General features: G+C 35.3%; 3 protein-coding genes across 3 annotated transcripts in view; 1 reads left to right on the top strand and 2 right to left on the bottom strand.

Annotated features, from left to right (window-relative positions):
* Nucleotides 1-3,986, bottom strand: part of LOC107658533 (leucine-rich repeat-containing protein 75B-like) — a 21,322-nt gene extending 17,336 nt beyond the window's left edge. The window contains exon 1 of the mRNA XM_016447124.1: nucleotides 3,456-3,986. Coding sequence (XP_016302610.1) covers nucleotides 3,456-3,737 — 282 coding nt within the window. The 5' untranslated portion in view covers nucleotides 3,738-3,986. The remainder of the gene's footprint in view (nucleotides 1-3,455) is intronic.
* A 3,505-nt stretch (nucleotides 3,987-7,491) lies between these two features.
* LOC107658554 (gamma-glutamyltranspeptidase 1-like) lies at nucleotides 7,492-19,520 on the top strand. Its single transcript, XM_016447142.1, has 12 exons — nucleotides 7,492-7,670; nucleotides 8,641-8,771; nucleotides 9,820-9,909; nucleotides 10,740-10,932; nucleotides 11,156-11,316; nucleotides 11,795-11,944; nucleotides 14,923-15,059; nucleotides 15,915-16,102; nucleotides 16,396-16,523; nucleotides 17,640-17,752; nucleotides 17,843-17,956; nucleotides 18,871-19,520. Exons 1-12 carry the CDS (start codon nucleotides 7,492-7,494, stop codon nucleotides 19,015-19,017), a joined length of 1,731 nt encoding a protein of 576 aa, XP_016302628.1. The 3' UTR covers nucleotides 19,018-19,520.
* A 5,055-nt stretch (nucleotides 19,521-24,575) lies between these two features.
* The window catches only part of ggt5b (gamma-glutamyltransferase 5b), a 21,702-nt gene continuing 18,557 nt past the window's right edge, over nucleotides 24,576-27,720 (bottom strand). The window contains exons 9-12 of the mRNA XM_016447187.1: nucleotides 27,046-27,137; nucleotides 26,854-26,960; nucleotides 25,608-25,718; nucleotides 24,576-25,393 (exon numbers count right to left, since the gene is read on the bottom strand). Coding sequence (XP_016302673.1) covers nucleotides 25,244-25,393; nucleotides 25,608-25,718; nucleotides 26,854-26,960; nucleotides 27,046-27,137 — 460 coding nt within the window. The 3' untranslated portion in view covers nucleotides 24,576-25,243. The remainder of the gene's footprint in view (nucleotides 25,394-25,607; nucleotides 25,719-26,853; nucleotides 26,961-27,045; nucleotides 27,138-27,720) is intronic.

The following is a 27,720-nucleotide window of genomic DNA, read 5'->3' as shown; positions in this document are numbered from 1 at the left end:
CACGAACAGCTTGTAACACTCCAAAGAGAAAGGAAAACTTGAAATCGCATCATATGACCCCTTTAAAGTAAATATTATTTATAATTTAAAAAATCAGCAGTTTTTAAATGAATGAATCTTGATTAAGATGACAACATTAAACTTGAACATATAAATTAACACTAATAAAATGAAAGAAAGAATATGAGTTGGAAACGGTAACTATTTTGCTGTAAAAAATGCAAATGGAACCAGCGACTTTGGCACGGAGTCTGAACCACTGAATCATTACTTTTTGTCGTTTCGTTTCATTTTCACAAACTGTCCAAACAAAATGATTCATTGGGGGGGAAAAAAACAGACATTACTACATATTAATTTGATGAGTTTTCAATCAGTGAATTGTTTGTTTTTGATCCAGTTAATTTACACAAACTTTCTAAATGAACTGATTCATTAAAATGAATCAAACTTTCTGACGCTACATATGAGTTCACTATTTAGTTTAGGGACCAATTCTCACTATTGACTATTAACTACGACTTTTGCCTCAATAAACTCCTAATTTGCTGCTTATTAATAGTTAATAAGGTATGTAGTTGTATGGGTAGGATTAAAGGATCTAAAATATGGTCATGCAGAATAAGGCATTAATATATGCAGCCAACATGCTAGTAATATGCATGCTAATAATCAATTAGTTAATAGTGAGAATTGGTCACTAAACTAAAGTGTTACAGAGTGTAGTGAGTTCTCAAACACTCAATCATTTCTTTTTGATCCAGTTCATGTTACTCAAACTGTCTGAATAAATTGATTCATTAAATGAATCAGACTTTCTGCACCTACATAAGCAGCTACATAGTGAGTTTTTAATCAGTGAATAATTTCTTTTTAATCCGGTTCACGTACCCAAACGGATTAATTAAAATTAATCCAACTCTACATAAAAGTTAGTATCCCTCAATACTGATTATACAAGTATAACAAAGCGGTTTGGTTTATGGGCAAGACATCTGAATGGCATGAATCCATTTCTTTTAGAAGCAAGGTGGCTTTTCTGAGCTCAGTGGGATGGGATTTGCTCTACCTGTCAGCAGGTAACTGGATGTTTATTAAGTCAGAGAGGAAGAAAAGAAGCAGAGAAAATTGAGAGCCCTTCAATCCCTCGCTCTCGTTTTCTGGGTTTACATGATTAGCTCCTCAAGGCTTCTGCTGTTGAAGGAGGCTAGCAAGCATTTTACAGTCGCCTGCGAGAGTCCAGTTGGGAATAAGAGAAAACGTCACCACAGATCCAGTCTGAATACTCTTTTTGCAATGTTAAAAGCTCCCTCTAATCCCACTATCTATCTATCTATCTATCTAGCTAGCTAGCTAATGTCATATCGTTCTATCATTCCTTCTGTCCATAATGCCTGTAAACTTTCTAAAGGCATTTTAAGACTTTTTTCAAACCTTTTAAACAAAGATTTGTCAGTCCAACGATTAAAGGGGTTTTAAATGCTATTTTAAAGATCGTTATTTTGTGTATTTGGTGTAACAGAATATGTTGACATGCTTTAATGTTCAAAAAACACATTATTTTTCAAATACTGTACATTATTGTAGGTCCTCTATGCCCCGCCTCTCTCAAACACGTCGTACAACCACAGCTGCCAGTTTTTTACCGTAAATTTTACGGAATTTTTTTTACAGTGCACAGGCTGAAAAACATATGTGCACCCCTGCCTATAATTCAAGTTGAAAACCAAAAAATATCCCTTTATGTGTTTTTGATATTAATTAGACGTGATATAGTCATAGTTAAGTATCACTCGAGTAAGAGTGCTGTGTTCCTGAATATTAGCACGTGAGTGTGATCGTGAATGTGACGTTAATTTTATACAACAGTTCAAAAAACAAGAAGTTAATATTGAGTGAGTTACTTTTGTATAAATGTTGTATATTTTGACATGACATGTTCCCATGAAAGAAAAATCCAATATAGCTGATGATATGGCCAAATACTGGACAAGTCAGCTAACTTGAATTATACTTGACTGCATTTGGTCCTCACAAAGACACAAATGATACGAGTCAGTTTTGTTCTGGGGGTCCTTGAGGATGGTTCTGAATTGGACTGGGGTCCGGTACGCCAAAAGGTTGAGATTCACTGCCTTACTGCACAGATCTGATTCGCCATCAGGATAAAATGATGGACTAACGGAGCACTGAGCTGCCTGTCAATCATCAGCTGTAATATTTGAGCCCTACACCTAGACTTCAAGAGCTGAACTTTTCATCAACAACAGCTATCAAAACTCTCAGTCGTGATCAAGACATCACGTGAAGAGCTTTGGAGAGGTTGGTTTTGCTCTGAGCAATATGTGACATCCAGTTTTTTTGGAGTCCAGCTCATCCTTTTTGACAATTACAGTAAATGCAAATCGGAATATTTATGAAGCACTTATGTAAAGGAAAATCTTGAGCGACTGTGATGCTTTCGGGATTAGGTTGTGAAGAATATGTGAGACAGGTTCTGTCAGTCATGTAGAGAAAAGCTAATAAGGTGGTTTGTCCATCATGATCTAACATACAGCACAAAAAGAAGCATATAAAACATAATGGAGAATCATATGAGAATCAGAAATGTATATTAAGTTGTTTTACCATCAACCAAGAGGAAACATTTAATCACACAGAAGAGACTTTAAGGAGTTTTCTAAGACAAAAATATGCATGCCCAAAAATCTTACTATCATGATATGGTAAATTATGATATGGTATGGGAAAAAACATGGAAATACCATGATACTTTTCGGTTTTAGATACAAATGAGTGCCCATGTTTATATCATAGTATGAATTTAAAAGGAATATGATTATAACTGATAACAGCCAACATAACAGAATTAATAAAAATATACTTATTCATACAATAATCTTTATACTATTATACTAACAACAAAGTAACATTGCATTACCTTCTATTTTGGAAAAGGTTACATGTAAATACCATAATACACATAATAATAATTTACCTTATAAATACTATGGTTTATTATGGTAATCATTTAGTACCCTGGCGCATATTAAAGCACCATGGTTTTACCAACACTGTACCATGGTACTTCCAAAGTAGTTTCGTAAGACTTGTAACATTTTTAGTTCAAATAATTTAGTTCATATAATTCTTTATTACAGCCAGATAGAATGTTATTGTACGAATTTATTAGAACTATTTCGCATTGTATTCGTGTTGAAACCTCACACTTTTCATTGCAGACTTTAGTATATGATCGCAGTTTGAGACTGAAATTTCTCAGTTTCTTTTTTTCAGGGTAGGATTTAAATATTGAGATATTAAAGAGATCTCATTTGTGATTTTTATTTTCTCAGGTGAAAACATCATGCAGCAGCAGCAGCAACAACAACAACAACCTGTAGTTCTGTGTAAGAACTAGATAATCTGCTTTATTAATAAATGATGTATTGTACCTTTCTAAGCAGTTTCAACACATCGATGGCTTGTTCCACCTTCTGCTCCTTCAGCAGGGTTTGGATCTCCCGAACCCAAGCCACTCTCCGGACATATGGGCTGGGACTGGATTTGCGCAGCATTCCGGGGAGCTTGTCGGACTTGAGCATCAGTGAACTGAATAAAAACTCTCCTCTTCCTCCTCTCCTCTTCTCCACATCCCGCTCATGATGCTGTCGACCCATCCGAAAGAAAGTCGCCTGGCTGTCCAAACTACTTTGTCTGGTCAACTTCGATCCCATGCTTCAACTTCCCTATTTCAGTATCAAATAATACAAAGATTATTTTCATAAAGCATGCGTAAAGTAAACCTTATAAGCTCTCTTTAGTGAGTGCGCGCTCATAATTACACTTAGTCGTGTTAAGTTGCTCGTGTAGAATCAAATTGATCAAGTACAATTCAGATTGAGCGCACGAAATAATTTAAATGTCACTTTATCCGCGTTTCTCTTGCCCCTGTGCACCTCCGCTGTGTTTGTGTTCTTCCAGGCTTCCCCACATGCCACGCCCATATCTCAATCGCTGTCCAATCAGAGCGCTCGATTTCCACATGTGTTTACAGGAGACACGGCTCCGCCCACTTTCAACAGCTCAGTGTTTATGTTGGGAAGCCCTTTCTGTCCTGTCAGCACGTAGGCTACTGTATTGGTATCGGGTTACTAAAAATTCTGTAATAGTAACCATCAATGCAACCATAAAACGAACAATTTCACAGAAATATTTCTAGTGATTCACACAAAAAAACCTTGTTATTGAATGACAGTATTAAAAGATGTAAAATGGTACGTGGTTGTTCAGAAAAGATGCATTTAAATGTTTCGTTAATGCCTTAATCTGTCACAGATTAATCGTAATCTTCGCATGAAGGTGCTGAATTTAATACAGAAACGATAGGATGCATTTTCTTTTTGTTTTCTGTAGGCTATGTGTTTTAACGAAAAACCCGCTCCAAACAATTCGGCGTGTTAGCGAGACGTCCGAATGATTCAGACTGAATCAAATCAGATCGTTTGAATCATGATAAGGAACCGATTCAGTACAGTGATTCACTCGCGAATAGGTTAGTTGCGATTCTGAACAGTCGACAGGAAATACGAACACGCGACTAGTTGTTGTGAAAATGATTCTCGTGTCGGCCTTACTCAGTTATTAATCAGTTTTATTTAACTAAGCTTAAGTAGGATAAACAAAGCAGTTTGCTGAACGCATAGGCCTGCTGAAATTAACCAAAGATGGCGCCAGTGTTTTGATTTTTACATGGTACCAACAGTAGGCTAGTTTAAAGAGTATGGTTGGACTTCTGTTAGCAGCAAAATGTACACACAGTACAAATAATTCCTTATGTAGCTAAATCATATAACTGCCAAAAAAATAGTACAGAGACATCTAATGATTCAAAATCTAGATATTTGGATATCTGGACATGTACCATGGTGTTTTTCTGGACATGTTCACTGGAAGTGTGTGTTGAGTAAAGGCATTGAAGAGGCGTGTTAGACCAGTAAACAGGTTAGATGTTGATTATTTGTTTTTTTTTATGTCTACATTATATGGAACATTAACTTCCCATAGTTAATCATTCACTAGAACTAGGCAAATATAATAGATTACAGCTTGAACGGCTTAACCATTCAAAGATTAAATGCGTGAATACAAGAGATACAACAAAAATCACCATGTAGCTGTAAAAAGTTTGTTAGTGTTGTTTTTTGCAGACGTCATTCTGCTGTGATTGTGGAACGGGTGGGTTTACCATCACCACTCAACCTGTGCCCTTTGCAGTGTCAATAAAACAATTATGGATGATTTCATGGTGTGATTTGGTTAAAGTTTGATGGCTATAGTTAGACATTGAGAGCCAGAGGTTCACAGCTTTGGCTCAGTCAGCCTGCGGAAAGGAGGCTCATTCTATGGGTGACTCTACAAGAGGCCTGTGAAGTTTTTAGGTAGGTGATACTCCCTATACTCAAACATCAATGTACATTAAACTCATGAGTTATGAAATTAACGGAATCATCACAAGATTATTTTCACACACAAAGCAAGGAGAAAAATATGAGAAAAGGCAGAAATGTTGTGCAGCATCCTTCCTGTTGTTGTGTCTTTTATGTTGGAACACACTGAACTCTGAGGATTGTAATTTGTGCTCTTTTGTTGCGATTTGTAGGAGGAAATAACACAATGTTTTCTGTGTGTGTGAGAAAATTCTAGTCTCTTGTGTGGTGGGTTTAATTTTGTTGGCTGCAGGCACTGCAGGTTTCTCTGAGATGTTCTGCAGTTCGTTCCCACACACAGCACAGTCTGACAGGATTTAATGTGGACAGTAGCAGGGCTTTGAAACTATGAAAAGGCGCTTTTCTGAGGAGGATTTCACTTCATACAAGGCTTTTTTTATTCCAGGTTTTCAAATTATAAATGCATGAAATCTTGCTGCCTTTGGCAGGGATAAATAAAGCTACATTAAGCAACATAAAATGTAGAATAAGAAAGAGCCAGGATGCATTCTGTTATTCTTTATAGTGCTCATTTTGTTCTTAAATGATACAGAATCAGGAGTTCATTTACACTGGGAACCAAAGCAAGTGTATAATGATCAAATGAGCAATACAAGCATTTTAGTAGCAAAACTAGACTAGAAACAGCAGTAATGGAGAATCCTGATTAGCTACAATCTTCCTCAGAGGATTGCTAACAGCCAACTAACAGAGAACAATTTATTATGCTTTTTTTGAATGCATATTCTTTGCAGTTATGCCTTGACTATGTATTTAGCCAGAAAGTAGAAAACGTTGTAAGTGTATTCAATCTCCAGCTGTTAGATCTGCTGTTAGTATTCTGTTTTATGAATTATGTTGTGTTACATAATGGTTAGAAACAGTTGAAGGGCACCTTTAAGCACAACTTACATTGTACAATCATTGATTGCAAAAGTTAATATGACCAGGTCATGGTTATATGATAATACACAAGCCCCATTTATCTTATCTGTTAGGTACAATTAGTCCATGTTCTTTTCATCTCACGTAGCAGTTATTTGTTTAAATTCAGTAATTCATTGTGTTCAGTTTCACTTGAAGGTTCACTTGATTGTTTCAGCTTGGGCTTTTCACACTGTGTTTAACCTTGGGTTATTGTTGTTCAAAACCCCACATTTAACCCCAGGTTAAACACTTGTAATTTAAAGGCGGAGGTTATGAAACCCTGCTTTTGCAGTGTTGACCACACATTTTCATGTCAAACTTGTAAAGTGTGAAACAAAGCAGTGTTAATGGCTTTTACACCTAGTTAACCCTTGGTAATTCTAAGCCTCAGGTAAAGGGAATCCTGGGTTAACTTGTGTCATGATTCCCGCTGCTCATAATTTACCTGGAGTTAACAATTAACCCTGGGTATCCATAAGCTGACATTTCACACTATATGGCTAGATCGCAGGTTATTTTTCTCATTTGCATATTTAAGGTGTCAGTGTTCAAGTTCACATACTTGTTACTCCCAAAAACAATGCTGCAGCCAGTTATTCTACTTTTGAAATGTGTGTTCCGTGTCGGAATGTGTGTTTTTGTTTTGGTCTGTGTGATTCCGCCCACTGCCAATTTACCCAATAGTAATTGAACACACCGGGTTGCCAGCTGAAAACACCACGTATTTGCAGCCATGGAAGCCAGCAAACGAACTGGGTCAGAGATCAAATTCTACCTGACCGCCTTGGCATCCATCTAAAAATGCTCTATGATGCCTTCCTACCTTGGAAGGCATCAGATCATGTCCGAATCCAAGACTGTTTAATTCTTACCTTTATAGTCTGAAAAGTCCATTGTTGACATTTACATAGCAAATATGCAGATAGGAACATTGACCCAGGTTTTAGGAATGTACAGTGTGAAATTAATTAAGTATATGATTACTTTCAGATAAGGTGGCATAAAAACATCAACAGGCAGTCTATATACATCAGCAACAGAAAACTAGACATTTGCTGTTGCATGTTGCAGGAAAATGGTGCAGAAGTCTACTGTGGTGGGCCTCACCTTGCTGCTGCTGGCTGCAGTTGGAACGTTTTTGGCCGTTTTCTTTTCGGTGCAGGGCAAGAAGTCCTCTCCTGAACCTGAACCTGAAAATGGTTACTTCAAGGCAGCGGTGGCAGCAGATGCTGGGACGTGCTCAGAGATCGGCAGGTTTGAGCTCTGTTCTCTCGAAATGCACATTCACTTTTTGCCATCTATGACCTGTAGTTTTTGTGCAATTGAAATAAAATGAATCCATTAAGACCCCTTTACATCAGAATTTATATTTTTGTAAATAAACAGCAAAGATGTAAGGAAGACCATATGAAGAGCACACCTAAATGTTTGTTAGGTAACCTATTTTTCTGTGGAAAGCCAACCAAGATAAAATTGTTTTGTCAGGCAACTTAGAAATGTGCTGCATGAAGTGAAATCCACTTTAATTGGTTTTATGTAAGTGAAAACTATTATTTAATACCACTGAATCAAACTGAGCACACCAATGATCATCATTTTAAAGGTCACATCTAGTAGAAATAGATCCTTAAGACACGACACCAGAGGTGAAAAAATATGAACTAATATGTATCATCATACTTCCCAATTGATTAATGTTAATTAAATATGCAAATTAGGCATCACCTAATTAAATAGGCGTTAATTTGCATACATTTCCAAAACAGAAATCTGAACACTGGAAAAAGCCAGGATCAAAATTCTTGTTTCATTTTGTAGGCATATTAGTTGAAGGTTTTTACAGAGGAGATTTTGGATATCTCTTTTTATCACTCCATAAATCAGAAAATATTGTTATGATCCAGGAATAAAGGAATGCAATGTTTTATAAATCAGGTGAATGATATATGAACAAATCCCTCTGTAAAAACATTAGGAATATAGATCTCAGATTTGTGCAACAGAAAAAAAAAAACTTTGGAGATGTACTGTAATTACAAAATCTACAGATGCTAACGATAAAGATAAATTGTAATAAAATGAAAACACATATTGCACTTTTTTGTCAATGCATAATATATTTGTAGTATATTTGTACTCTTTTTTTTTTTAGTTGGTGCATGCTGATATTTAAAATGATATATCCAGGTTTGCATGGCAAATGCCCTCTCTGTGTGTCCTCCAGGGATATCCTGAAGAGAGGTGGTTCCGCTGTAGATTCTGCCATTGCTTCTCTGCTGTGCGTGGGATTGATGAATGCCCACAGCATGGGCATTGGAGGAGGGCTCTTCTTCACTATTTATGATGCCAAAACAGGTATGCAGTCAGTATTTCCTGTCTGATTCAACCTGACACACCAGTCTGCAGTGTCTGTGTGTATATAAAGAATTTCTGTGCATATTTTAAGGATCTATTTTTAAAATTAATTAAAAAAAAAAACTTATATTTTTTATTTTGTTATGCACACTGGATAAATATAAAATGTAAATGTAATGTGTGTGTGTGTGTGTATATATATATATATATATATATATATATATACTGTATATATATACATGTGCGTACATTCAGTATATGTATATGTGTGTATATTTGTTACACTGCATAAATAAATGTAATAATTGTAATTTAATATAAATCATTTTATATAAAATGTAAGTTGTATATATACCAGACTACATGTAATTTAAAGATCTATTTTTATAATATTATGTTTATTTTTAATATTTAATATTATTGTCACGAATCAGGCCTCTGTGGCTCTCTCCGATGGCCTCCGGAGGGCACCCTCTCCCGAGTACTAACGTTCATGGACTACATTTCCCAGACACCCCGTACCTGGGACTGATTATGGCACAGGTGTTCCCCCTTAGCTTCCCTATTTAAGCAGCGCTCAGACTCTCTATGTTTGCGAAGTCTTGTATTGCCCCGGCTACATTTCTGAGCGTTTATCCCCTATCTTGTCGTCTCTTGTGTATTACCTCGGACTGTTCTTACTAGTGTGATTCTCTGCCGCCTGCCCCGACCCTCGCTCTGCCACTGTTTATTCTCTTGGATTTCCCCTGCTGTACGTGACGCTGTTGACTGAATACTGCCTGTTTTACTCTGCCTGTTATTCTAATAAAAGCTGCAAATGGATCCGCACGCCTCTGACTCAGCGTTACAATTATTAACATTTATTAAAAATATATGTATATATACATATAGATAGGTATAAATGCATTATTTGCAAACAATTTTTTTTAAATATTTTTATGCACACATTTTAATATTTTAATTTATTTTATATGACTTATTTATGTTTTATATTTATTTATGTTTTTGGATTTATTTATATTTATAGATTATTTATTTGATTTAGCAGGAAAAGTCGAAACCATCAATGCACGTGAGACGGCTCCTGCAAATTCAACCAGAGACATGTATGGAAATAGTACGGAACTTTCCCAGAAAGGTATCTATTTAACTACATTACATCAACTGGGAAAATCATTAGTGAAACCTTGTGATACAGTGCCAGCACGGAGAGATAAGTGTCCAAAACTATCAACACAATTTCAATCAATAACTCACAGCACATTAGGCTCTATATGGTTAATGTAGAACTTTTCGAGGAAAGCCATAAAAATACAGAGTTCTGGCATGAAACTCTAGATGGTGCAGAATGTATGTCTAACTCAATCTGACCTAATGACATCATTATCTCATGGCACAGCTGATTGGATCTCTCCTGTATCGGTAGCCAATGAGCTCACTGCTCAACATTCAAATATATGACTAGTGCTTGCCGTAGCAGTTGCAGTTTGCTTCAGAAACCCTCCACCTTCCCCAGCTCCACCTGTATAGATCTGCTACGAGGTGATTCATGTATGCTATATGGAGGTTATTTCATGTATGTTATATGTGCAGCAGCAATATTTCTTACATGCTCACAGCAGCATGTTGTGGGTGTATTGGCAGTAGCAAATCTCGGTACTTGCTCTGCAGCAGCAGCAGCAGCAGCGTAGCAGATCTATTCCGCCAAGACCAAATACATTAACATTGTCATGTACATTACCATGCCAATCCCTCCGAGAGTTGTCATGACAGAAATGTATTTCAGTTCATTGCGCATATGGTCTTTTGCCACAAGAATGTATTGACATAAACTGCCACATTATTTATATAGTTTGAAATTGCTGCATTTTTACTTTTCTTATTTTTAAAATAAGTTTGCTGTCTCAGATCTGTTGGTGGTTTTAGATAGTACCACATGGAATAAAGTGTGTAAAAATTCATCCACAGGTGGTTTGTCTATCGCTGTTCCTGGAGAGATTCGGGGGTATGAAATGGCCCATAAACGGCATGGCAAACTTCCATGGAAAGAGCTGTTTTTACCAAGCATACAACTGGCCAGAAAGGGCTTTCCTGTTGGCAGCGCATTGGCAAGTGCCATTAACTCAAACAGAAACATCATTATGGATGATAAGATGTTATGGTGAGCATACATGGATATTTTCAACCAAGATGTTAAACATACAAAAAATCTGTCCATATTCTTACTTTTAACAAGGTGCACTAAGTAATTTCTCTTTGATATGACATTAGGGGGTTTCATATTATAAAAACATTTATATAATGTAATTTGTAATATGGCATAGCTACTTTTAACCACTACTTTTATGCACTAACATTTTTCTCCTTATTGTTTGGTTATTTAGTTCTGTGTTCTGCGATTCCACCGGCAAAATCCTGCAGGAAAACGACACCATCACCTTCACAAAACTGGCTGAAACTTATGAGTTCATAGCAGAGAATGGGCCTGATGCTTTCTACAGCGGACTGCTCGCTGAGAACCTTGTGAGGGACATCCAAGCTGCAGGTTTTTTATTCACACATATGTCTATTCCATTATTTGGTATCAATAACTCATTATCTGGACAACAGACTAAATTAAGCCAAAAGCGTGGCTGGACGTGGTAATCTAACTCAAAATCTGATTGGTTGCCTGAAATATTGATTCAAGAATATGTTCTGCTATGGTAAATCACAATAAGCGTAGAGCCACATTTTTTATTTCTTGTCAGATAGACTTGACTGCCCATATTAGTGTGTTAAAGATGCTAAGTTGTGCAGTTTCTAAGCTTCTGTTGTGGCTGAGGTGTTTTGGTTCATTGATTTCCAAATATTTCACATCCCACTAATTCCTGCAGTGCTGCCAATAGTCCACCCAGGCAGAGGTGTTGAAGGATGGCACACAATTGGTTATTAATGACTAAATCAATAACTCAGTAGGTTTGATCTTATTAAGTTGCTTAGCATCATGCGTCATACAGGCGTCTGTGTCGTGTGTGTTGCAGAGGGGATTATAACTCTGGAGGATTTGAGAGATTACAAGCCCTTGCTGGATGAATCCCCCCTCACTACCACCATGGGTGAATACACAATGGTGACACCAAACGCGCCTGCCAGCGGCCCAGTCCTCACACTGATACTCAACATCCTGAGCGGTAGGTACAGAGTTCAAACACTGGGCAGCCTATCCTGGACACAAATGGATTGCTTTTTATATATAGGGATGTTTAATATATAGACTACAATTTAAATAATATAGCCTAAACTAAACTGTTTCTAGTTTATCTGTTTAATTTATGTTCAATATAAATATCAATCTGTTTTGAAAGAATATTTCTGCCTGCTAGAAAAAAAAACACACACACAAAACCAAAATTTTGATTATGGTTCCAACCATAGTTTATTTTAGTATCAGTGAGATACTATTACAGTTTTTATTTTTATTTCTGTATTTTCCATTTTTAGTTTAATTTTAGTTTCATTTTAGTTTCATTTTTGTAATTTTGTTGTATTGTTTGTTATTTTTTAATGTTTTTATTATTTTTAGTTTGAGCTATTTTAGTACATCAAGTTGAGAAATGAGAAATGTTGCTGTGACAACTAGCTGGAATAAAACATTGTACGTTTTTATTTTATTTTAAATTATTTCAGTTATGTTTATTTTATTTCAAGTAACGAAAATGTTTTCTTTATGGATTTAGTTTTAATTAAAGGGGTCATATGATGCTTTTTTAAAGATCATTATTTTTGAGACTTTAGTCTTTGCAACTTCAGGGATCTTATCTATGCACAATCAGCTTGTAACACTCCAAAGAGAAAGGAAAACTTGAAATCGCATCATATGACCCCTTTAACTAAAATAACCCTAAAACAAATATAATTTCTTTGTGTGGTTTAGATATTTGATAAAAAAATACTATTATTAAAAACTGAATATTGATTTTTATGTACACATTGCCAAATGATCAACCAGTCAGTAAACAGAAGTCTCACAAACCTATAGTAGGTTCTTTGTTCTTTGTGAGTTAAACATATCCAAAAAATGCCTCGCTGTTCTGATTCAGCACTGATTCACTCGCTAGCGAGTTCAAAGTTGTTTAATGAATTTCTGAGTCACTCATTTAAAAGAACCAGTTCATAAGAGTAATTTATTCGCAAATCAGACGTCACAGCTCACGCTGTTTATCGTGTGCAAGAAACACTGGTACGCACTCAAACAAGATCACAGGTGACTTGTGAATGCATACAAAGCTTTCCATGCTGGATTTTAAATTATTGGTGCACATATGCTTATTATGTTATGTTATATGTCATTTTTATTATTGTAAATGTTTATTTTGTGGTCATTTCAGCCATAGTCTGGAGCCCTGAGATGAACAAAATACTCTTATTTAATGTTTCTAATACTTTACCCTGGGTTAGTAATTAAAGGTAATGTGTGTCTTTTTTACATTAAAATACTTTCATTTATATTTGTATAAACGGTATATTTATTTTTGTGGCACTATTAAAACATAGGTATAGAGCTTATATCTGACATTATATTTCACACTTGTAATTTTTTATGTCACAGTGTGACTTTATATCTCACAATGTAAACTTTTTTTTCAAATAAAAAAATATAAAAATCTTGCATAGTACTGCATTTTGCGTTATCAAAAAATATTTTAATGATTATTATCGTATTATTATAATGACTATTTTTATCGGTCAATCGACCCTCCTCTGAGGTGAAAACAAGTTACCATATAAACCAATGTGGATCAGCATGAAAATTAACGCTGATCTAAGTTGGTCTTTTTAGCAGCGAGAGGAAGCATCTAGTTGATACTGATTACAGGATGACCGTTAGTCAATCTTTAATGTTCTTAACTGTTTTCTCATGTGAATGGTGTCAGGGGGAGGATGAGACTTCAGAATGTCCCAACTTTTCTTTGCTATGAGCTATTAAAAATCCCTTCACCCTTCGCTCCCTCGCGCCTGTCCTCCTGTCTCTCACACCAACACTAACGTGGGCTGTTTGCCACTAATTGGACACAAACCAAGCATGGAAAAATCCATGCAGTCAGCATGTTCCGACCCTTTCCTTGGGGTTCCACCAGTAGGGGATACTCTGAAGCAGCCTGTCATCTGAGATTCATCAGTTTTGCTTTCTTGCAGCGAGCTGGACGCTCTCCACAGCTCTGTGTCTTGGTCTTTTTCAGACACCCACTCTGTAGCTTTACTGATGAGATACTTAGTCATTAAGTTGCAGCCAGACAGGGCACGGCTGTCGATAAACACTGTTAGCACTTTTTTTCACAATATAGCTTAATTTATTCTGTAGTTATGAAACATCTTCCCTGGTGAATCACTCATAATTGTTCAATTATTTCAAATAATGTCTGGCATGAATGGTCGAGACAATTTGGGAAGTTTTCAGACACTAAAACTGGGTCAGTTGTCCAATGATAAAATAATAGTTGACCTAAAAATGAAAAGGATGTCGCCATTTACTCACTCTCATGTCATTTCCTAACACGCATGAATTACTTTCTTCTGTGGAACACAAATTAGATGTTTTGAAGAAAACCGTTTCATTGACATCACAATAAATAACCACATATTGATTACCCAGCTAAAAAAGAAAATACTCAGAACATTCATAACATCCAGTTTTTAAAATGTTTTTAGAACTTTTTTAATGTTATGCGAAAATTTCATTGTATCATTTTGCAAACGTTATGGGAACGTTACTTTTGAATGTTCTCTGAACATTCTGAAACAAATAATAAAATGTAAAAAAGACTAGACGAACGTTCCACTTTTCAGAAATAAAAAGTTCCAAGATGTAGAAATAACGTATAAATAACGTAAATAACATTATTAAAGCCCAGGTAACTCTGAATGAGCGTTCTATTAATGTTACTGGAAGAGCGTTCGTATCTCTGAGAGAACCTTGCCAGAATGTTAGCCAAAGTTCTGTGATGTTCTCTGTTAGCTGGGTAGCTCCTCACATAAGGCTTCTGAAGATCTTTCTGTGGCAGTCATCTTGATGATTGGCAGTTCTAGCCATTTATATGACAACAGTTAGCATGTTTGAGTAATCACAGAATGTAGTGAATCTGAGTGAGAACTCATTCTCTTTCCTCAGGTTACAACTTCAGTTCAGACAGTGTCTCCACCACTGAAAATAAAGTCCTCACCTATCATCGCATAGTAGAGGCGTTCCGGTTTGCGTATGCCAAGAGGAGCGTCTTGGGAGATCCAGAATTTCTCAACATCTCCAGTGTAAGTTGTGATGATAGCGATATTTCATTAGAAAAAATGTACAATTCTGTAATATTCAATGTACTCATCCTCATGTCTTTACAAACCTGTACGACTTACTTTCTTCTATGGAACACAAAAGAAGATATTTTATATCATGTTTTTCCTACTTTTCCCCCCTGTATTTTGTCATTTATACTTTCTTTTAGAGTTCTATATAGCTTTAATTTCATTTAATTTCAGTTTTAGTAATTTTAGAACATCAATTTATTATTTTATTTTATTAGTTGCCAATGCAACATTTCTTAAGTTTAAGGCAACATTTTTATTTTTTAAATTTTCGCTATATTTTATTTTATTTCAGCTTTATTCCAATTATCAAAACTGATTTTTTTAATAGGTTTAGTTTTAGTTAACATGAACAACTCCATTTTGGACTGGATTGAGATTATGTGGCCACAATAATAGTTGAAATGTCCTTCAAAAAAGAAGATGTTCTTTTGTGCTCTGTAAAAGTCATACAGGTTAGAAATGGCATGAGGGTGAGAACAGAATTTGAATTTTTGGGCGAACGGTTCCTTTATATATCTCTAAACCACAAACAACATGCATTATCTTATGTAAAAATGCTCCCGTGTATCTTCAGCAGCTGTTCACATTGACACAGGCATATGCTAGCCAGCTGTGATCAAAGCCATTACTGAAACCAGCGTGCTGCATCTCACGCTAATCACAGAGCATGAAAATAGTGCGCTATTGAACGGCTCATTGTGCGTTCGCCCTTTTGATCAGCTGTTCTTTCAAGCTGTAGATTATTGTGCCACCAGCAGGGCCGCAATAATGATCTTCTTGCCTCCTCCTCTTTCTTTCTGGCAGTTCATCCAGAACATTACCTCAAAGGACTACGCTGACATGATACTCCAGAAGATCACAGATAATACGACTCAGCAAGAGAGCTACTACGAACCCGAGTTCTACCTTCCCGACGATCACGGCACATCACATGTGTCAGTGGTGGCAGAGGACGGCAGCGCGGTGGCCGCCACCAGCACCATCAACCTATAGTGAGCATTTGCATCTCAAACATTTTTATTTGCCAGTCAGTTGTTTTCTCCAACATAGGTATCTATTATGCATCATAGAGATATTGATTCAGACATTAATTAGATATTTATAGAAAAAAATGACAAAATTCTGTCATTATTTAGTTACAGAGTTTACACCTTACAGCAAAATCAGCCTATGATTGGCTTACGTAAGCTGGGATAGAAGTTAATTTAACAAAAACTGAATATTTAACATTATATAATATAATACAGTATTTGTAAATGGAATCTTATTCTTTCTCTTCTCCTAGTTTTGGCTCCAAGTTTATGTCAAATTCAACAGGAATTATACTGAACAACGAGATGGATGACTTCAGTTCTCCCTTGATCACTAATAACTTTGGAGTTCCTCCTTCTCCCAACAACTTCATCGTCCCACGTGAGAAAACATGACCACAGCTCAGGCAATAACATGCTACCATACTACTCATGCTATTTTTGTAGTATGCATACTACAAGCCAAGTGAAGCCATACTTTACATTGATTTTAGAGTTTTATGCACAATGTTTTCTTAACATCATTACATATGGTAAAATCACTATAACAAAAATATGATAAAGCCACAACAATATTATAAAAACCACAATATTAGTTATAGTAATAATTGACATGTTAAGAATATCTCACCTTTACCTAATATTTATTACTGAGACTTAGCTGTTGAGAAGAGGTCAGATCAAATATAAAAAATTACTACTCTAATAGTCAAATATTAAATAATAATTTTATATTTAGTTTATATATTTATTTAATAATACAAAATAACTTAAAATAGTAATATTAAATAGAATCAATATTTTAAATGTAAATAAGCAAATATATAATTATAAATATCAAATATTATAATTATTATTATCATTTTAACATATCATTCTTTGCTTGTTCAAATCAGTTCAAAAGATCACAATTTTTATTCAAAATGAAAAATAAGTGCAATTATTTCTCAGATGAACGGCAATATACTGTTTCAAATATATGTTTTATTTACAAATAGTAAGCAAGAGTTCAGATAAAATATTCAAATTACTACTTTAAAATGACTACAAAATTAATATTCAAATACTGCTTAAATATGAAATAATATTAAAATTATTAAATATAATCAGTATTTTAAATGTATATATATATCAAATACATTCATATAAAAATAAAATGTAATAATTATTATAACAATAATAAAGTGGAATGATAATAATTTTAAATAAATAAATGTAATAATTTTATTTTCAATTCTCATTCTTGACTTTTTCAAGTGAGTTCAACAGATCAGAATTTGATTAAAAGTGCAAAATAACTATGCTTATTTCTGAGATTAATGGCACTCACAATTTTTACACAATTACATTATGCTGTTTAGTAAGCATTATACTATGTATACTATGCAGTATGCACAACGCTAGTACATTATTTCAAACACAGCCATGAACTTCAGTGTGTCTTTGAAGATTTTGCTTTAAATGTTTGGTAACTCTTTTGCTTCTCATCTTTGCTCAGATAAAAGGCCCATGTCTTCTATGTGTCCTGCCATTCTGCTAGACAAAAACAATAAGGTTAAAATGGTGGTTGGAGCCTCTGGAGGAACAAAGATCACCACAGCAGTGGCCGAGGTGCACTTTCATTTTATTTTAGCCTAGATAGTTGTGCTGGGCATAGTTCAGACCTTATAAACTCATACATAACTGACATTTTCTGCACAGGTGATCTTAAATGCACTGTTCTTTGACTATGACCTGAAGAAAGCGATAGAAGACCCGAGAATTCACAATCAGCTCAGTCCAAATACCACGCAAGCTGAGCCTGACTTTGACAAGGTGGGTGAATCAATATTATACAGGTTTCATTTTAAACAATATGACTAGATATATGACTGAGATAATGTACAACATCTCCTCTGTGTTGTGCACTGTAAAAAAAAAGATATTTTATGGTTAAAAATGGCAGCTGTCATTGCTGAAACTTTACCGGATTGAATGTAAATTTACAGTAAAAAAAAAAAAAAAAAGATATTTCATTAACTGATATAATGTTAATATCCAAATCTACTGAAGTACCTTTAGAATACACTGACAACCACCATAAAAACACAGGTGGTAATTAGAAAGCCACATGATGAATCAAAGTTCAACACAAGCAGTTTTTCCACAAGCTGAGGTAAATATTAATATATAGAAGATCATTAGAAAAATATTAGAAGACAGTTATACACAAAAATACATAACACCATCTTGGTAACACACAACACTAAAATAATGCAATAAACATGCAAATCAATAAACTAAGAATAAACAGTTGGTTCGATGAAAAACAATCAAATGTGAGCTGTCACACAGGGACTGTCAATTTGTTTTTGTTTTTACTGTAAATTATAAGATATCTTATTCTTTATTACTTCCAAAAACTGAAAATGTAACAGTATTTAAATGTACTGTTACATTTACTACAGTTTTTTTCACTCTATATAGTAAGGAAACTTAATGTCAATCAATTAAAAGTTTTTTTACTGTATTTTTACCAGTAAAATTATTTTGAATTTTTTTACAGTGTAGGTGAGTGTTTTTGAGTGTTGAGTGGTCACATTTTGCCCTAAAATGAAATTATCGTAACCACAGTTTCTTTTAATTTTGATGTGAAACATCACCCGGATATTTTCTTGATATTTTCTGTGGTTGTTCTGAATACACATGCGGTTTTGGCTAAGCACAACTCACTCACTATCATCCCACAGGCCATTTTGGAGGGTCTTGCCACAAAGAACCATGTAATAGAGGTGTTGAAGTCCATGGGCGCAGTGGTTCAGGCCGTGGTGCGGTACAGTGCTGGCCTCAGCGCTGAGTCAGACCCCCGTAAGGGAGGATATGCAGCTGGGTACTGACATCCGACTCAGCGATCCGAGTCTCCGGTCCATCTGGAGGCAATGGAGATGCTACTTTTGAGACCCCAAGGACACTTTCCCCTCATGCTGCTCTGAAACAACCAAGTGCCTCCATCAGAGATCCTACAGGCGAATCAGCTCCGGACAATCCAAAGCTCCGGTAATGTTGATCTCTGCACACTCCATATTCAGTAAAAGAGGAATAAAACACATTCAAATACACTCACAGTGGAAACACAACATCATTCTTCGGCTGTTTCTTCCAATGACATCAGTTAATCAAAATCTCTACAGAGCTACAGATGTTACTGCGGGGTGGTATGGTATTTATTTCTGCAAATAAACATGTTGTGATGGCGATTATGAACTTTCTAGCATGACTTCTGTCCGTTCTGAGATTTACATCCTGGCAAGAGAACATTTTTTTCAAGACTTAGCAGGAGCATCTCAGGGGAGGAAGTTTTAATCAAGCTTCTAATAAGAGCTGAAGCGTGAACAAGAGTTCCCACGAGTATGTGGTTCTACCCACAGGCACCGGCCTAACATCAAGCAGCATCATTAATGCTGAAGTTGTAGGGGACAGAGATAAATCACATAAACAGGCCTTAATTAAACTTTTAAACTTGTACTGAACTGTAGAAAGTAACTGATAAGATGTATGTTCAGTTTATTAACTTAAAGAAAGAGTCAACCCAAAATAACAGTTCTGTCATTCCAAACCTCTATGGATTCATTCTTCTGTGGAACACAAAAGAAGATATTTTGAAAAATGTTGGTAACTGAACAGTTTTGGGTTCCCTTGGGTTCTATAGTCATTTTTTCCCATACAATGGAAGTCAGTGGGACCCAAAACAATTTGCTGTCCAAAATTATTCAAGTAATTATTCAAGTCTAAAAAATATACAGTGTATAAAACCATGTAATTAGTTGGCTAACGATTAGTGATGAATTATTAAATGTTATTATTTGATTCTTTTTTTCCCCTAAAATGGCAGCTGTGAGGTAAATTGTGAAAGTGGCTGAATCGAAATGGCATCCAAATGCAGGAATTACTATTAGAAGTACTATTAGTATAAATACAATTGCAAAATGTTGATTTGTTTCTCAAAATTATAATAATATTTTATATTTTATAAATTAATTATAAATTATATTTTATATTTTATAAATTAATAATATTCTGAATATTAATGCTTTTTGGCTGGTTTGTGGAAATTTGAAAAATGTGCAGCAAAATAATACTTTGAAGTGGCATAGTGCATTACTAAACAGCCCCCCCCCCATTTATGTTTTTTCCCTCATTTATGATATTATGTAAACCATTCATGTTTCACCAGTGTTTGTATGTACTGTATGTATATATTGTATAAATATATAAATAAATAAATAATTAAAAGTAATGTGTTCCAAACCAAAAACATGTAAGAATGAAATAAAATGAAATATTTGTGATTTAATTTATTTGTGTTAATTAAAAAAAAAAGATTTTGTCAGAATATACAGCTAACCATAATGCACCCTTATACATGTGGACATTATGGATTTTCTGGGAAAAAAAATGCTTACAATATAAACTGCTACAAAGGTGCAGAATACTGTCTGTGCCCTTGAAGTATTTTGGAAGTGGTATACCTGCAGATGCTAATTCTTATGCTAACCAGTGCCTGATGCTATTAGCATCCGGTCACTAATATTACCTTGGTCAAACATAGCTAACACCAAATAAATTGGTATGCAGTTTTCTTGTTTACAGCCATCAAATGCTAAAATGTCTCCATTTTTGTGGCCTATGTGACCCATTTATTTCAGTAACTCACAGTTTTGAGGCCAGACGCGGGATATTTCAGCCTCCGCGCTCCAGAAAGGAAAGCTGATTTGCACTTTAAACAGAAGTTCAAAGCTTGTTGTTATTATAGCGGCTCATATCATAGCTGTTATTAAAGGTCACGTTGTGAAGTCTGTTTAGATCATGTTTTCATAAAGCAAACTCTACGCAAGTACATGGACATGTTTTGAGTCCCCGCCTCTTCATTTGCCAATATTTTAGCATTGTGTTGTGCTTTTCGGGGGCATTTGTTCCCGTCGGGTGGCTTTGAGAGCTGTTGGGTTCGTGCTGCTAGGAAAAGGTCAGGCTCTTTCACTGTTCCCGGCCCTCCCATAGGGGCTGACAATAAAGCCCTGTCACATGGCACTCGTCGCTACAATGGCGACCACCATTTAGCCCAGACTTTTAGTCAAATTTTTGAGGTGGAACAGTTTGAGACTTCACAGCCCCAGACGGTAGGTTCAGACATTGGTCTGCTAATGATTTTATGGCGGTTGAGGACAGCTGGTATCCGCTGCATTCACATCCAGTCAACAAATTGCAAGGCTATGGCAAATAATATCGAATTTAAATGATATTCACCTCAGTCTAAATGCAACCCCGGTAAAATTTGGAGGCAAAAAAGATCCATTGTCTATTATCAACAGTGTAATGATGCATGATGCTCACAGTTCACACAGAAGTCACTTTCAAACCAAGCAGTTTTCTTGCACCTGATATGAAATCACTGTAGAGAAATTTTTCACCCTTGTGTTAAATTCCATATTGTGCTAATTCAAATTACCCTAACCACACCTTAACGTTATCAAACTAGTTGTGATGTCACCTGAGCATATTAACATACAGCGACTGGTTTGGGAAAAACTTAGGGAAAAAATTAATGCGCTCATGTCACATATTCCTATATTTAAATTAGTTACTAAAAGCCATTTGTGCACTTTCGTAGACCTTAGTAAGGTTAGATGCTGTATTGAATTTAACAATGAAAACAAGTCTATGAGGGATATATTTACAGTCTTTACAACAGCAGTCACAGTATAAAGTCCTTGTTTCATGTATTTTGCACAATTCACTTTTTTTGTCTACGAAAATCTTTTTTTTTTATTAAAGGCACAATATGTACGTTTTCGCCGCTAGAGGTCGCATTTTCAAAACAATAACAAAGGCGAAGCTTGATGACGCTATGAAGGAAAGTGGAATGATGGGAGATGTCGTTTTTACCATCCAGAGATGTCCCAATCATGTTCACAGATGTAATTAATTAAAAAAAATTTTTATATGACCTGTACCTTCCAAAGTTATTCAAACAGCGAATAAATTATATAGAGAAAGAGAACAAAGAACATTTAACGTTACATTGTCAAAGAACAGTATGCCTGACTTCAGTCTAGCGCGAGTTTAAGAACTCTCAAAAAAGTCCCCTTATAATCAGTAAAGCTGTTTATACACTGTTTGATGAATGAATCTCCTACTTACATACATCTGCACTTTGTTGTTTATGATGAGAGAATACACTCAGCGAGCGCGCGCACTGAACAAAACTCCGGTGTTTCAGCGATGACTCATCTAAACGCCTCTGATTGGCCGCTGCGTTCATAAACTCAACAGACTCGTGTGTGATTGGTTATAACACGCAACAGTATAAAAACGCAGAAAAAGATTCATGGTGCAACATTGAGCAGATCTAAATTTAATGCTGCAGTAAACACTTTTCATTTCATTTTCATTTTATTCGCAACTGCCGTAATGGATTTAATTTAACTGCAGCAGCATTTTTGTCCACGTGTGTTGCCATAGTTTCTACAAGCGGAAACCGATAGCGCGGATATACGTAATTGATAGGCGACAATGAACCGGGACGAGTCATTATTTAAAATTGGAATTTCTCTGGATTGACCAATCCTTGGGAACTTTTGGGATAACATAAGTGCACAACTGCATGAAATATATAACAATGTGCAAGTGGTTTTTGGATATTTTATTACGAAAATCTTACATATTTCATAAAGACGTTTAATAGCTGAACTGAATTCCTTTAAATACGTTTCATCAGCTGAACAATCGGTATGTTGTTAAACAACAGAATAATACACTGAACACTGTTCTAAAATTCCTCACAGCCTCTTTTTCAAAATTCCTGTCAAGAAAAAAAATACAGTGCTTCCCTGACCGGGCTACTAGTGCTAGACTGGCTGGATTAATAAAAATGTATTTAACTGGCACGATATACACTTGAAAATTTGGAAATAAAAGTTTGCATCTTTTTAGCTGAAAGCTTGCGTGTATATCGCTGGTATCTGATTTTGTTGACCGTGAAAAATGATCGACTAGGCACTCGCTGTACGTACATTTTCTAGACACGCCCCAAAGCGGCAACGTCGTCCGTCGAGCGTTTTGAGCGGGAGTTTTTCGCGCCAGTGGCAGTGTGGACGCATACCGTTGTTTCACAGAGGATGGAAAACGCTCACGAAAAACTACGTTTGTGACTGTTTTGTGCAAGAAACAACAAAAATGAGGTAAGAGTTATGATTCGTGATTAACCCGAGTATAAAGAACAAGAGGAAAGAATTCATCCTTCCTGCCCCATAGTGGGAGTTGCGTGAATAAGGATAATTTGCATGTTTTAATAATGCATATCTCTTCCCTCCGAGGGAAAGCCGTTTGCATTCAGCTCACTGAGAACACACATAAAACTGAATTTAATCACATTAGGCTTTGTGGACTAACTTCTCCCGTCTTCATGATTTATTCACGGTCTCATTTAAGCTTGTGCCTGGACAGCAGACAGCGAGGGGGTAATGTCGAAACTTAAACCATTTTCTTCGAGAATAAAAGTCAAATAAAAGACTAATTTAAAGACATTAGAAAGGATTTATTGTGACGTATGAAGTGAAAAATGCACTTCAATGTAATTCAGTTAATATGTCAATAGTCCTCTGGTGCATCATGGGACATGGTGGATATGTTGAATATCAATGTCAATGTCTGAACAGCTCCAATAAACTATATAAAAATAGTAGAAAAGTAGAAAATATTTATGATTTAAGTTCAACCAACGTATGCTATTAAAAAACGTTTATAAAAATGCAATTATGGAAAATATAAAAAGTGCATATGAAAAGTAGAACATATAAACAAGTAAAACAATAATTGCTAAAATAATTTCATGATTGCAGTATCTCATTCAGTTTGGTGACGTTCACATGTCCCAACATTTACAGTAACAACTTTAAAAATGGAATAGATTCAGTAAGATATGTGTGCATTAAGAAACATTGACCTCAAGTTAATCGCTCTTAGCTCTTATAGGAAACAGTGCTGGATGATTTTAAGCGCTTCTTTCTACAAAATCTGAAAATGTGTATGCTGACAGTTTGTGTACATAGCTAAAGGATTTGGCTACAAAAAAAGCTACTTAACAATTCCATAATTACTGGCCAGGATAAAAATACAATTCATAAAAAAAAATTAAAATAGTCACACACAAAAAAATTCCAAAACAAAACAAAAAAACAACCCCCCCCCCAAAAAAAATTATGATCAGCAAAAAGGTTATAAGTATCATATAGAAAAATATCAAGCTAATATTTTAGCCAACATACAGAGTGCTGCTGGGATTATGTATTTTTGTAGGCTACAACCCAGAAACAAGTTATCATTTTAGCACTTCCGGTTCCATTGTCTTGACTTGAAGTCTGTTTTTTTTTTCTTTTTGTATGGGTTTTTGAATTTTGAATGCCTGATACAAGGTCTGTGGTGAACACAAGCTCAGAATGTTTGCACATTTTATTTTACGACATTTACGACAAAATCCCTCACTTAACGGGCACTTGTGATTTTTTAAAACTTCAACTGGTCTTGAAAAAGGCAGTGACTAACAAGTGGCTAAATGGGACTACAGATGTTATCGGGGACATTAAACGTCATCACACCAAACAGGAAACAGGATAATACATGTGCTCACTCTGTTGTGTTTCTAATCGCGCTCTTGCAAGCTATTCTAACTCAACCTTTTAGGGAAAAAGTTTTTTAAATAAAGATGTATGATCTACCTTCATTATATAGTTGACTCTTTCCTGAATGAATCCCTGTGTTTTTGAGATGCAACCCTTGTGACAGCTTCTTCTGTGTGACAACTAGCCCCGGTCTCCCAGACGTAAAAAACATATTTACACGAACTCAAATCTTACTGTAACTCTCGTTTGTAAGAGTCCAACAAAAGTGGACATGGACGGACAAATGCACACCATTGTGCACAATCACCCTGTGTTTGAATTTATGGTGTCTACAGGCGTCGCTGAAAGGGAGCGCTGACCCTTTGTTTCCACCCTCACTTCCTCCCAGGCCTGAAGAACCACCACACCAATCTCTTAACAGCTGACAGCACAAACAGAGGCAGGGTCAGTATCCCGCTGACTCGCCGCGCTTCCTGGCGTCAGATACGGCACTGATGCACTGTCCTTCTTTCGAGATACCGTTGACCACATTTAAAAATGGGTAAATGTTTTTCGTCACGTGGTGTCCTAACGCTTTCATTGCCTTGATATCTGACTGAGAAGAATAAAAGAACAAAATGTTACTACTTACAAGTCATTTTGATTAACTATTTTATAAAATGATGATTATAACCAGTGACCGGGGGCATTTCAATAGAAAGTAAGAGCAATTACAATAAGTTCAGCCCCACTAACAACATGTGATTATGGGACTGTGATTCATGGTGGCCTCATAATGTTAGAGCGGGTCTGCATTCCCAAGGACTTACTTCGTTGTATCCATCCTCAAATTTGACTTTGTTGCTGGAGTCCACATATACTATTTTTTCAGTGATAGATTTGTCAAGGTTCATCCCAAACCACAAGTGGTTCATAATGGACTGAAATAGGAAAAGAACAAGGGGATGTTCATTAAAGAAGGTTTGTCATTTTTAGCTGGATATCTCTGTACTGCATCTGTGGCATGCTGACGACTACCACAGACGATCGTTTTTAATGCAGACAATTTTATATTTAATTAAACTGTTTTGATACAAATTCTAATACAATTAAACTAAATTTGGTTCTTTTCAGCAGGAAATCTCTGCTGCGTCTGTGGCATGCTGTCGAGTCGACTACCCCAGACAATCATTTTTAATGCATCGTTTAGTGCACATATGAAATGTGTTTATAGACTGTAAATGGATGACAATTTTATAGCTCAATATGTTTTTACTGGAACATTCTTGAAAGTGCTTTTTAAATATGTTATTTTAAAGTCAATATTGACAGTATTCAGACTTTTTTCGGGGTGAAACTGAATTTTCAGTGAGAAGAGGTAGAGCAAATTATTATATTTTGAAAAAAGATTACAAAAATATTTTTTTAGACAGTAATACCATGGATATGCTATAAAAAAGAGAAAATAGACATTATGTTGGAAAATAAAATTCAATCAAAATAATAGTTCAAATAGATGATTAAAATGTAAATATAATAATTAAACTAAATTAGGTTCTTTTCAACATATTTCTGTACTATTCTGTGGCATGCTGTCGACGACCACAGGCAATCTTTATAGACTATCAGACAATTTTATAGCTCAAGTAACTTTTTTTTACTGGAAGATACTGTATATGTAAGTGCTTTAACAAAAATATGATTTTAAAGTCAATGCTGACTGGATTCTGAGTATTTTCTCGGAGAACCGGAATATTCAATGAGAAGAGGTGGGGCAAATTATTATTTTGATAAAAGATTACAAAACCAAACCGTTTTAGACTAATAAAAAAGGGAAAATAGACATTAGGTTGGAAAATAAAATACAATTAAAAAATATTTCAAACAGTTGATTAAAATTTTGTGACAAAAATTTAAAAACAGTTCCAATAACCAAATTAGTAGTACTGTAGATGAAAACTGTTGGTACATGCAGTAGATGTAAGATGTATTTATGTGAGCTGTGTAGTTCACAAAAATAGGTAGAACATTGATAACACTGGTAACTTGTTTAATTTCAAGTGGAGTTTGTCTCACCAGGGCCATGGCTGTGGTGATGTAACTTCCTCCTGATCCACCAATCACCAGAGTCCTCTCCTGGGACTGCAGGATGGTAGGAGCCATGGAGGAGGGAGGCTGCTCGCCTGGAGAGAGAAAAAAACAGTATGGTGACAAGAAGTTTCACGACATGCAAAATGTAAGAAGATATATTTGGTGAAGGATCTTCACCTGGTGTGACAGAAACTGCTCGGCCGCAGAAGTCAGCTAGTTCGTTGTTGAGGATGATACCTGTTTTAGGAGAGTAAACAGTTGACCCAAACCTGAAGACATAAAATATAAAAATATGAGTTTTTATAAATCAACAGAATTTTTCATTATTTAATTTATAATATTATTGAATTTCTAATGTTTTTTTTTATTTATAATATTTGTAAAATATATTAAAGAATATATAAAATAATATATATATATAAATGCTGTTCTTTTAAAATTTCTATTCATCAGTATCAAAGTTTAAACAAACATATTAAGCAGCAGTAGTATGAAAGGATTTCTGAAGGATGAAAACTGGAATAATGATGCAGAAAATGTAGCTTTGACATCACTGAAATAAATTACATTTTAAAATATATATTAACACAGAAAACAGTTCTTTTAAATTGTAATATCGCTTCACTATATATACTGTATATGTATATATATATATATATATATATATATATATTGTGCGTGTGTGTAGGTGTACATACATTTTTAGCTTGTTTTAGCACTTTCTAGGGTGTTATAGGTGGTTTTCAACATATTGCTATTAAAGCTGTTGATTTTAATTATTTAAAATTAACTAATCAGGGTTAACTAATCTCTGTGATTATTTAATCACACCTAACATTAAATTTGTCCAAA

The sequence above is a fragment of the Sinocyclocheilus anshuiensis genome, unplaced genomic scaffold, assembly GCF_001515605.1.
Source record: "Sinocyclocheilus anshuiensis isolate Anshui unplaced genomic scaffold, SAMN03320099.WGS_v1.1 scaffold343, whole genome shotgun sequence".
NCBI lineage: Eukaryota > Metazoa > Chordata > Actinopteri > Cypriniformes > Cyprinidae > Sinocyclocheilus > Sinocyclocheilus anshuiensis.
Note: the sequence above shows the minus strand (reverse complement) of the source record. Positions and strands in the feature narration are given on the sequence as shown.